This window comes from Haplochromis burtoni, unplaced genomic scaffold (genome assembly GCF_018398535.1).
Source record: "Haplochromis burtoni strain Fernald_Lab_line unplaced genomic scaffold, NCSU_Asbu1 Contig_106, whole genome shotgun sequence".
NCBI classification, from domain to species: Eukaryota; Metazoa; Chordata; class Actinopteri; order Cichliformes; family Cichlidae; genus Haplochromis; species Haplochromis burtoni.
The window spans coordinates 1869258-1880771 of record NW_024582467.1 but is presented as its reverse complement, the minus strand read 5'-3'; the positions used below and the strand labels follow the sequence as shown (position 1 = coordinate 1880771).

The 11514-nt window shown below is 38.4% G+C and overlaps 2 protein-coding genes across 2 annotated transcripts; both read left to right on the top strand.

Annotated features, from left to right (window-relative positions):
* Positions 1–483: 483 nt before the first annotated feature.
* LOC121814948 lies at positions 484–2730 on the top strand. The gene is made up of 3 exons (XM_042223215.1): positions 484–771; positions 1214–1401; positions 1498–2730. Exons 1-3 carry the CDS (start codon positions 601–603, stop codon positions 1970–1972), a joined length of 834 nt encoding a protein of 277 aa, XP_042079149.1. The 5' UTR covers positions 484–600; the 3' UTR covers positions 1973–2730.
* Positions 2731–4466: 1736 nt separating this feature from the next.
* On the top strand, positions 4467–6311 carry LOC106633708. The gene is made up of 3 exons (XM_014340708.2): positions 4467–4789; positions 4861–5036; positions 5172–6311. Exons 1-3 carry the CDS (start codon positions 4724–4726, stop codon positions 5611–5613), a joined length of 684 nt encoding a protein of 227 aa, XP_014196194.2. The 5' UTR covers positions 4467–4723; the 3' UTR covers positions 5614–6311.
* The last annotated feature ends 5203 nt before the right edge of the window (positions 6312–11514 follow it).

Sequence of the window (11514 nt, the reverse complement as noted above, 5' to 3'; positions counted from 1 at the left end):
GAGAGAGAGAGAGAGAGAGAGAGAGAGAGAGCGAGTCAGGGGATGGGGTATAATGTAAGCTGCCACAACTTCCTGACTCAAGACAAAAATTATCAAATTACAGTTTTTACAGTTTTCAGCTGGAAGCAGTCCTGAGGTAAATACAGACGACTCCTATCACTCATATTCACATTATTTCTATTTGAAGAGCAGCAAATTATGAGAAAACTGACCTACATCAGATATCTTGCTGAAGTTTCAAAGTTACACTCTTTTCTTTTGTGCTTGTAGTGAGCTTCTGGATGAATGCGCTACTTTTTTACTTCCTAAAAAAGTTTGATTCTTGTGAATCGAGTTTGCTTTCAAGAATTAAATAAAGATTTACTGAAACTGCAGAGGGAATTTTCTGTTTTCACTGTTCTTGGTGGAATAATGTGGAATTTCTGAATCATTAAAAAAAATAAATTTCCTTTAGAAGTCTGAACATAAATCAAACTGAGCAAACTCCGGTCAGCTGTAGTTCAGACATATATAGCATTGAGCTCTATCATAGTTACATTGTCAGTTCACCAGGCCTTGTTTCTTCTTTTCATCCGTTGTTTCTTTTCTAATAGTGTTAACATGCTGCCTTTTCCAGAAACAATATTTTTCTCTGAAGAAAAAGTTTTTTACTGCAATTTCATCACTGAAAGCTGGAAAAAGATGCTGCCCATCATAGTTATGGTTGCATGGATCTATGTTTTCGACTGCCTGCCTTTGACCATACAGGTCCTTTGTTTTGTGGGCTGTGTGGTAAGTAAATAGTAAATTACTTTCATATGTTTTTATGTCAGCATGTGAATAATTTTGAGATTATTTTAAAAGCTGATTTATAATAATTTAAAAAAATCATTAGTTATTTGTTGCATGGACATTAAGCACTGATTCTTGTTTACAATGGATAACCTCAAAAAATTAACGTAATACTAAAGTAAATCAGAAACACACATCCTACACTATTTGATTGAATAGAGACCGAGGCAGGAAGTAAAACTAACAAAGGACACAAAAGAAAATGACCTTCACAGTAAACCAGGAAGCAACCCAACCATCAAGACCTATCAGATACAGAGACAAGAACACTTCCATAAACTGATATGGACTGAGCCTGCTGTCCCAGTATCCAGTACAAACACTGTTATACTGAGTCTTCCTTTTACTTCATTAATTTGACTTAAATACATGTTTCCTGCAGGCAAGAAGGAATCAGGTCCCTGTCATCTATTACATAAACCTCATCCTTTCCAATGTGATCAAGATTTGCGCCTTCAACATGACAAAAGCAAAACCAAATGACCGCACAGTCTCCAGCATTGCTTCAGTTTTTTACCTGTTGGGTGTGATGGCCAGTGTTTACTTCAAGATGTGCATTGCTCTGGAAAGGTACCTATTTGTCTCAGTGTGTGCGCTTTGTACTGTAAATGAAGCATCCTTATGGTTCTGAACTGTGATATGCAGAGTATCTGTCTTGTGTTGCAGGTATTTCTTCATCGCCTGCCCCCTGCTGGACTTCATCAGAAAAACCAAGACTTCTGTGCTGGTCTGTCTTCTGGTCTGGACCCTTTGTGTTTTCAGTTGCCCTCTTGGAGTATTATTAGAGCAGTCTGAACGCATCTTTATTTTTGCCTTGTTTCCTGCTCCCCTGTTCATCTGCTGTCTAGCTGGGACTCTCAGATCTCTGCCTGATGCCACCTCAGTCCCCAGTGAGGAAAAACAAAGAATTATAGGAACTTTGGTTCTGTTGTTGGTTAGTTACTGTCTGATTATCATACCTACAATCATCCTAATAGTTTTGGAACCATATCTTTTTGACAGTTACTTCATTTCCATCTTCTCTCTGCTCAATTCTTTTGAGATCTTGATTCTGTTTGTCATTATGTGTAGAAGTCCAGTTGAAAATCTGCTGGCATGTCTGTGCTGCTGCAGCAGATCCAGCAAGAGATCATCAGTGTGAGTGATGGCAGCACACACGAGTGGGTTCATGTCAACAAGGAAAGGAAAAGAGAATAAGAGGAGAACACAGCAGGAGAGAGGCTGAGAAAGCAAGCAAACAATCTATTTCACTAGAACCCTCATTCACTAAAATGTGTATGGAATGTAAAATTTGTGCATAAAATCATTGTCAGATTTAGGAAATGTGTGCACGATTGTACATATGTTAGTAAATCAGACTCATTCTAAACGAAGGGGCTTGGCAGCAGTGCTGCCTGCCCCTATTTTTCTATTTAAGGAAGACATTTACCCAGAGGTGAAATTGACTAAAGAAAATGAGTAAAAAAATTGAATTGGCTTGAAATTCCAAAGGCCAATTGTGCTACCACTGCTGGTAACACTAGGGGAATTGGATCAAAAACTTTAATCTGAGCACCCGGAGGAGTGACCCTAAAACTGGGGGCATGCCTCCAACAGATCCCAGGAACAACATCTCTAGGAACAGCAAAGATCCTGCACAGGATGCCCAATCTAGAAGGATAAAGACGGGCCAGTGGGGATTTTTTTTTTTCCAATTTCAGTTTAAAATTGTATTAATTGTTTTCTCACGGTAACATTTGTATTTCCTCTGATTTATTGAGTCACATGTCACCTGTAAAGGTTTCAGGACACCGCCTCGAGACCTGGAGTTTGACACCTGTGGCCTATAGTAACTTCAGTTTTCTGCAAACACATTGCAGTATGTTAAATATACATCTATATTTTCTTATTCTTGCAAAAACTTTGGTCATATTCTATTTGATTCTGTGCTTTATGTCACTGTCAACTTTTTTCATTCATTTTGGGGGGGGAGGGGGGGGGTTGTATTCTGTAGGGCCAGGTGGTTTTATCTCTCCCTTAAATCGTGGAAAAAAACACAGTGAAATCATTATCTTTGTCAGCAGAAAGATGTGACAACATTTGAACCATCACCATTTTTTAGCCACTAGATGGAGACACAGGGTTGAAAATAGGATGGTGTTTTAGAGGTTTGTGTGACGGTGAATCTGTTTGACTATTCTGTGTTTACAGTTGAAGAGGGACAATAAATTGTCCACAGTTTTTTTTTTTTTTTTGGTAGTAACTTGTTAGATATGTATTCAATCATTTGTCTTTGGTGTATTTCCTTTGTGGTGCACTGCACTCTGTAATTGTAGACCTGCCTGGAAAATCCGGTAGCGAGTTAGATCCCCGGTACACCACCAACCAGTTCATGTTTCTAGCCACTTTTTCCCCACTCTGTGACACACTCCCTGAGGAACAAACTCGCACTATTGGTGATTGTGTTTTAGGAAATGTGAGGCTAGAGACATCAGCACCTGGCTAAGGATAAATAAAGACTTCATAAATAATAATTGAGTAAATGATTTAATAACAGGTGAACATATCATTTGTGTTAGTTGGGGGGGGGTGTGTTAGACTAGGTGAATGAGGCTTGTAAAAAAGTGCTTTGAGTGTTCAAATAAAGCAGAAGAGCACTATGTAAGTATCAGTCCTTTTGCTTTGTGTAGTTGTGCTTGTGTTAAAGGTGGAAATGTTCTATAGACTTGTTTTGACACAAGTGCTCTCACACTGAAGATTGCACATTTAAAACCCATGTTATCAACTTGGTGTTTGCTGCCACATCACCTGCTCTGTTGGGTCTGTGAAATTTTATTGTAGTGGAAAAAGGAAGATCGAACTTGTAAAGAGTTCATAAAGTCACAAACATGGTTTCAAATAAACTGCCAACTGCAGTTTTTAGAAAAGCTAAGCTAAACGTGTGTACACACTGCATTTAGCACTGTGTCTATGGTGCAGAAGCTTTAAGTTTATCCTGACTGGCTGTTGTCAGTGTGAACACCAGTGAGTACAGGGTGGAGTCCATAAAGTGTTACCACAATTTCCTCGTTCAAGACAAATTCGTCATATTGCAGTTTTCACCCACTGGTTCAGCTGGAAGCAGTCCTGAGACAAGTAAGAGCAAAGCTTATACTAATTCATATTATTTCTACTTGAAGAGCAACATAGTTATGAAGAAACTGGCTCATAATTAAAACAAATCAGCATTTTCAGACAGCATGTGGAAGTCATAGTACTACCAACTTTTCTTTTGTGCGTGCAGTGAGCTTCTGTGTGAATGCAGAGGATGTAAATGTGCAGCTTTACTGTACTTTTTATTTGACAGAGAAAATCGGATATTTGTGTTCACATCTTTGTTTAATACAGTTTTAAAGAGGACAGGTGTTTGATCCTGCTGAAGTCATTATATGAAATGAATTGCCTTGAATATCCATGAGGATTATTTAAAGTTATATAGAGGTGTTTTTGTCTTTATTTGTTAACAATTTAAAAGGAATTTCTGAATCACTTTTATTCACATTTAAACAAGTTAACTGAAATAATGAAAGGTAGATTTTACCTGACTTTAAAGTTATTATATTAATTATATATTAATTAATCTTAATTTTACAGGCATACAGACACGTTCTTGTGTATGCTCTTCCTTGTTTTGTCCTTTTTTTTATTATTTTATGATTTGTTACATCAGTTCAGCAGGTTTTGCTTCTTCTTTATCAGTTTCATCCACAATTTCATGTCAACATAAGAACAATGTTAACCTGCTGTTTTGTTTTTTCTACCACCACCTGTGTGCTTCACAAAAGTGTTTTACATCAGACATCTTGGATCATACATAGTGACAAATGCGATAACAAAATGTTATCAACATGAGCGATATTTCCTTGAAGTGGTGATGTGGATTCACGTGTGTGTCTGGCTTCCTTTGACCGTACTGATCATCTACTATGTGTGTTGTGTGGTAAGTAAATGAAGTAAATAGTCCCTTAGATTCAATGTGTAATGTCTTATAATAATTTATTTTTCCTTCAGATGCAAAGGAGTCAGGTCCCTGTCATCTATTACACAAACCTCCTCCTCTCCAATCTAATCCGGATCTGCATAATGATCGTTTGGATCATAAGAGTGGAAAGCAGCATGAGTGGTATTATTTACAACTTGTGTGAGATGGTCGGTCTTTACTTCAAGGTGTGCATTGCTCTGGAAAGGTACCGCTCTGTCTTTTAATGTGTGCGTCCTTGCATTTCTATGAACATCATATTGTACTGTGAAGAATCCTCACAGTCATAAACCTTTTTTTTTGTACTATGACAGTCAGAATTTGTGTCTCTCTTGTGTTGCAGGTGTTTTTTCATCACACTCCCACTGTTGGACTGCCTCAGACAACCTAAGAGTTCTGTGCTGCTCTGTGTCCTTGTCTGGGCTTTTTGTATTGTCAGTTTCCCTCTTGCCATAGTTTTACATCAGTTCATACATTTACTTATTTATACTGCCCTCCCTGGCCCCCTGTTCATCTTCTGCTTAGCTCGGACCTTCAGAGCCCTGCCTGCTGCCACCTCAGTGCCCACTCAGGAGAAACGTAGAAGTCTAGGAATTTTAATTCTGTTGTTCTTTAAGTACTTTGTACTGATGATTCCCATATCCAGCTTTCCTAATGAACGTATTCTTTTTGAAATCAGTTGGATCTTCTTTTTGCTCTGTCCTTTTGTGGACTTAGTTTTGTGTCTTTTCATGCAGCAGGGGCGCATTGACAGGCTGCTGGCATGTCTGTGCTCATCGGTGTGACTGACGGCAGCAGTGAGAGGTGTGGTGATGGAAACTGAGTCAGGAGAGCAAAAGAGGGGGAAGAGTTGATATCAGAGTGTCAGAGTTTTTTGATAAATCAAGCAAACAACAGCTGATATCTGCATCTCAGCCACGCTTTTTGTGTAAATAATTTCAAAATTACTTTATAATCACTTTTAAACACTCATTTTATTCCAGTACTAAACACATTTTTCTTTTCTTTTTCAATTGTTTTTTCATCGAGATCTTAAAAGTGTTTTGGTTTCCCTTCCTTGTAATTATGATCACCAGTTAATATTCATTTGTTTCTACATGCAAATAATGTATCCAAATGTTTGTAACTTTTTAAATTTGAATTTGAATTTTTATTTATGCCATCTCTCATTCATTTTTGTATGAAACTCTTTAAGGTTATTTGCATTTCCTCTGATCTACCCACTGATGCTACAGCAGCACGTGTTATTAAAACTTTGCATCTCTTTATGCACCCATGATCCTTAGTTTCGGCTCTCTAATAAAAAAAAAAGTCCCTGATCCTGATCCCTGGTCTCAATCCAGGTGTCTTCTTGCTTTCCCTGATGTGAAGAAATCTGAACCTTGCAGGTCAAATTATATCAGTCAGGCAGCTCTCCTTTCGATTGTGGTACTTGACCACCTGAGATGGGTTTAGAAGCCTGGACTATCTCTGACTTACATGATTTAACAAAAAGTCTAAACTTTAAGGTCACGTCATTCCATTTCCTTTGTTGTTCTTAAGATCAGTGTTGGTCAAGTTACTTGAAAAAAGTAATCAGTAAGTAATTACTGATTACTTCCCCAAAAAAGTAATCCCATTACTTTACTGATTACTTATTTTCGAAAGTAATTAATTACTTAGTTACTTTTTAAAAACACGATTTACAACCTGAAGAGGTGATAAAGCGATAGATCTTTCAGCCCAGTTCTACTTTTTCTACATAATCCATCATACAAAATGTAATCAAATGGAAAAGTCTCTTTTTAAAACTTGTTTTATTAGTTTTAATCTTTTAACTTTATGCATCAAGCAAAAATTTAATTATATGCAACATTCTCTGACTTGAAGAAACTAGTTTAACATTGAAACCTATTTTCTACACATTCCAGCACATAAAATAAAATAATTTTTTGTGTTTACACTCACTCTTTCAAATAGATGCAAGTAAAACACAGCAGAAAATAAATAACATCAAAGACTCAGCGGTCCTGTTGCTCTATTTTCACCTGTAAAGCAGGAGTGGGGTAGGCGGAGGGTTACCCTGGTGCAGGTGTGCCGCAGCGGTCAGTTGAAGAATCCGCGAGTTTCTCTGTGAGTTTCCCATTACGTCGTAGCTACTCGGTGCTTATTTAGGGGTTTTCTTCCCACGCACAGCGGACGCTAATGTTTTTGTTACTTTTTATGGAATCAATCTCAAAGTAAGGTCAGTACTTCCATGCTTTAAACGCTGCACGCTCATACTCTCTCCCGCACTCGATATATGATCCACTGTTGATCTGCACACAGCTGTTGTCACTAACGGCGCACTCGCTTACGTCCCTGTCATGAGACATTCTCGCAAAAAAATCACGGTTTTAGTAACGCAGTAATGCAGCGTTCCTACGGGAAAGTAACGATAATCTAATTACCATTTTTGCAATAGTAATCCCTTACTTTAGTCGTTACTTGAAAAAAGTAATCAGATTACGCATTACTGCCCATCTCTGCTTAAGATAGAGAATTCACATCACATTTAAATATTCAGTCATATATGAATATTTCTTGAGCAGTGTTGGGGAGTAACGGAATACATGTACCGCCGTTACATATTTAAAATACAAAATATGAGTAACTGTATTCCGTTACAGGTACCGTTTAAAAAAGTGGTATTTAGAATACAGTTACTTAGTTGAAATAAATGGATTACACGGCGGTATTTTCCTGTTTCATATTGTGGCGGGTCAGGACTTTGGGTTTTGTTTGACAGCTACGTTCTGTTGTTCCAGGCGGCAGCGTTACGGTTGCCATGGTGGCAGTCCCAATCAAAAGTTTAAAACCATTTGAAAAATGGCAAAAAGTCATATTTTTCATGGTTGGATTTTAACAAAATGTTAACAAAATGAACTTAAAATGTGGATTCATTGTCATTTTCTGTCAGGTAATCACACTATCATGACATTCTGATGGCAAAGGCAAAAAAACTTTCCCTTGTTGAACGTGGTCGGGTTGTTGAACTGCATAAGCGGGATCTCTTGCAGCGCGCCATCGCTGCTTAGTTGGGACACAGTAAGACAGTCTTTTGGATTTTTTCAATAATCCTGAGGGTTATGGAACAAAAAGGCCAAGTGGAAGACCCCAAAAATTTCACCAGCACTGAGCCGGAGGATCCAATTGGCTGTCCAACAATCGTCGACCCAAATTAAGGCCGTTACTGGTGCCGACTGCAGCCCCATAACCATTAGACAGGATCTGAGACTGAAGGGCTTCAAAAACAAAAAACGCCTTCAAAAACAAAAAAACGTCTTCAAAGGCCTCGACTCCTTGAACGCCACAGAACTGACTGTTTGGACTTTCCAACAGCGCACCAAACATGGAACACTGAAAGGTGGAAGAAAGTTTTATTCTCTGATGAGAAAAAATTTAACCTTGACGGTCCTGATGGTTTCCAGTGTTACTGGTATGACAAGCAGAACAGACCCCACCTGAGATGTTTTCTACGCCCCATAGTGGAGGGGGCGCCATAATGGCCTGGGGCTTTTTCCTTCAGTGGAAAAATGGAGGTGCAGGAGTGTCAAATGGCCATCGTCTGTGTGGTAACAACTGGGTTTTTCAACAGGACAATGCTTTAGTACACAATGCCCGCAGGACAAGGGACTACTTCCAGGAGAATAACATCACTATTTTGGACCATCCTGCATCTTCCCCTGATCTAAATCCAGTTGAGAACCTTTGGGGATGGATGGCAAGGAAAGTTTACAAAAAGGGACAACAGTTTTTGACAGTAAATGCCCTTTGTGTGGCTTTATTCACGACTTGGTGATCAACAATAACAGTGGAGCCACTCATTCCTGAGACTGTATTTTATTTTTCATTTACAGCTATTGTCATCAGTCAGGTTTCCTTTCTTTAATGTTGCATCTTTAGCAAAACCTTAACTAACTGAACTGATTGCTATTACAGTACAAATGCTATGCACTGATGCAGGTTAAGCAAACTCGTGCTTTGTGCATGAGTAAAAGGCTAAATGTTGTCAGTAAAAGACTCCAGTCTCTGAGCACATTGGCTTTCAGTGAAGATATAAATCTATTTTAAAAAAACATGTTATCAGCAAGTTAAGTTGCTCTCATCTGATGTGTCTGTGGGTTTTAACTCAGTGGAAACACAAAGATAAAGTTTCGTAGGAACTCAAAGTCACAAAGATCATTATATTAAAGTGCAAAGTGCAGTGCAAAGCTTATACATTTATGAAAACTGCATTCATTTTGATGTTAATACCAGCTGTGGGCTTTAGATTCAGAAATGAACCTGTCATGATGGGCTGTGTGGCAGGCTGGGTCAGGACCTAAACACAGGACTCAGAGACAGAATACTTAACCAAAGGCCGCAGCTTTATTGCTGGCAAAAAACAAACTGAAAACAAAATACATGAATACTAAAGAAACAAACCAAACATGAACTAGAACTAAGAAACTTCTGACTGGTCATAGATGACGTGACATGGGACCACGGAACTACACATGACACTAGTGATGGCCCGCTTGAAGCTGAAGCTCCGGTGCGTGTGTCAAAAAAATCAACACACTGCTTCAGAAGCTCTGTGTCGAAGCTTGATTCGTTTGGCCAGAGTCACGTGATCAGTGACGTCCGAAGCTTCATTTAGAGCCTAACTGCTTCGGTGTCTGATTCAATGGAAGCGAATCATTCGCGGGATTTGTGGAGTGTTTTGATGGTGACAGTGAACCACTGATCATTCTACTGAGAGATTTGGAGCCAGCGAGGAATAGAGGAGGTTCTGTTGTGTGGGAGGATTTTGAGTTGATTTTTGTCAGTCGGGTGGGTTTTCCAGCTTTGTGTTCTGGCTGTTTGCTTTTGTTTTGTGCGTGTTTATTATATCTGAAAACGGGAAAAAGGTAAAATGTCAAAAATCTGCTTCCATAATATAAATATCATTAAATAACTTTACAAAAACTTCCACTTGATTCTTTACATGTAATGTTGTAAAAATATATATTTTATTGTTTAATTAATCTGAAAATGTTAGTCTGCCAAATGTGCAGCAATTGAATTTCTTTATTCTCTTTAGCTGATAGTTTGTGGGGCCCAGGTAGACTGTATAACTGCATCTCTACCAGTTTCTCTGCACTCCAGCCTCTTCTGTTCCATGTGAAGGGATTTTCCTTAAGGCAGGAGAAATTATCTCCACGAAAAGGAACAGGTTCGGCCATCGCACACTAGAACAAATTCTCTTTTTAAATAAAAATGAAAAAGGGTTACCTTAAATGCATCATGTTTTTAATTTGCAAGTTCATTTTCCTTTTCCATTTCACAATCAATTCTACCCCCAGGTCAAAAATATGTCTGGGAAAATTTCCTTAATATAATATTATTTATAAATACAATCCTCCGGCGATTAATTGCATACCTGCATGGAGGCAAGACCTCACAGCAGAAGCATACTCCATAATGTGTTTTACATTATTATATGTATATATATGTAACGTGGTATTTTTCAATTATTGTATTTACCAACATCAAGAAGTCACAAGCAAAGAAAGACCACACAATGGTGCATATTTAAACAAGGAGAGTTTACTGGTCAAAACTATTTATTAAACAAATAAAACACATTTTCTTAACCACCAAAAAATACACGTTCAAAGCAACACAACGGAGGCCCAATATCAGACAGCATTCCACTCTGTAGAGTGGGCAATCATAATGAAGCGGTTGGTTTTATTTTGTGGATTCAAGCTGCTCTTCATATTTTTGGCCACCAGATGTCACCAGAGAGGACTGTGTTGAAAAGCTTCGAGTAATGAACCGTTTTTCAATACAAGCTTCAATGCTTCAGAAAGCTTCATTTGGCCATCACTACATGACACCCAGCAACACAGAGAACACAACAACAAACAAAGGGAGACTGAGGACTTAAATACACAGACAGAATAATGAGAGGATGGGGAACAGCTTCACACTGTGACTGGGGGAATGAAACAGACATAAGACATGAAAACTGCATGACTAGAACTATGAAAACATGGGGACGTAACACAGACAACGTGACAATGATCAAGGGAGGCTTAAATACAGACATGAGGTGATCAGGGGGAGTGGAGACACATGAGGGCACAGCTGACACACATGAACCTAATGACGGGACAGGGAGGTAAAACTAAATACAATGAACAAAGAACAGACTCTTTCAAAATAAAACAGGAAACATGATGGGACAGACATGACAACACAGGCTTGACAACATAAACCACGCAGACATGAGACATGATAAATTAGACACACTAATCAACAAGGCAAACTTACCACAGGGCGAGATGGCACAGTGATTCTACATGAACAAAGAACTAAAACTAGAAAACCTAGGTGCTAAAGAAGACTAAATATAACAAAACATAAACAATGAATATCAAAATGCTATGAAACACAAAAACACTGGGTCAAAAAACCCAGGACTGTGACACTAATCTAACTTAGAATAGCCTTTTAACCCAATAAACACAGTCTGAAACCCAGAGCCTAAAAAGTAACAACAACCACAACTGATACAAAACCAAGAAATATTAACTACACTCAAAAACACATGGACTGGGTCACCAGACCAGGACCATGACAGAACCAGATTGGAATTACTGTGGTTTATGGTTAAAGAAAATATTCTGAAATGAACATAT

Excerpts from the sequence above, each read along its gene's own strand:
- LOC121814948 (XM_042223215.1), top strand. The coding sequence starts at position 601 with ATGCTGCCTTTTCCAGAAACAATATTTTTCTCTGAAGAAAAAGTTTTT. Across the intron at positions 772-1,213 it reads TTTGTTTTGTGGGCTGTGTG|GCAAGAAGGAATCAGGTCCC; the intron begins GTAAGTAAATAG and ends TGTTTCCTGCAG. Across the intron at positions 1,402-1,497 it reads ATGTGCATTGCTCTGGAAAG|GTATTTCTTCATCGCCTGCC; the intron begins GTACCTATTTGT and ends CTTGTGTTGCAG.
- LOC106633708 (XM_014340708.2), top strand. The coding sequence starts at position 4,724 with ATGTGGATTCACGTGTGTGTCTGGCTTCCTTTGACCGTACTGATCATC. Across the intron at positions 4,790-4,860 it reads TCTACTATGTGTGTTGTGTG|ATGCAAAGGAGTCAGGTCCC; the intron begins GTAAGTAAATGA and ends TTTTTCCTTCAG. Across the intron at positions 5,037-5,171 it reads GTGTGCATTGCTCTGGAAAG|GTGTTTTTTCATCACACTCC; the intron begins GTACCGCTCTGT and ends CTTGTGTTGCAG.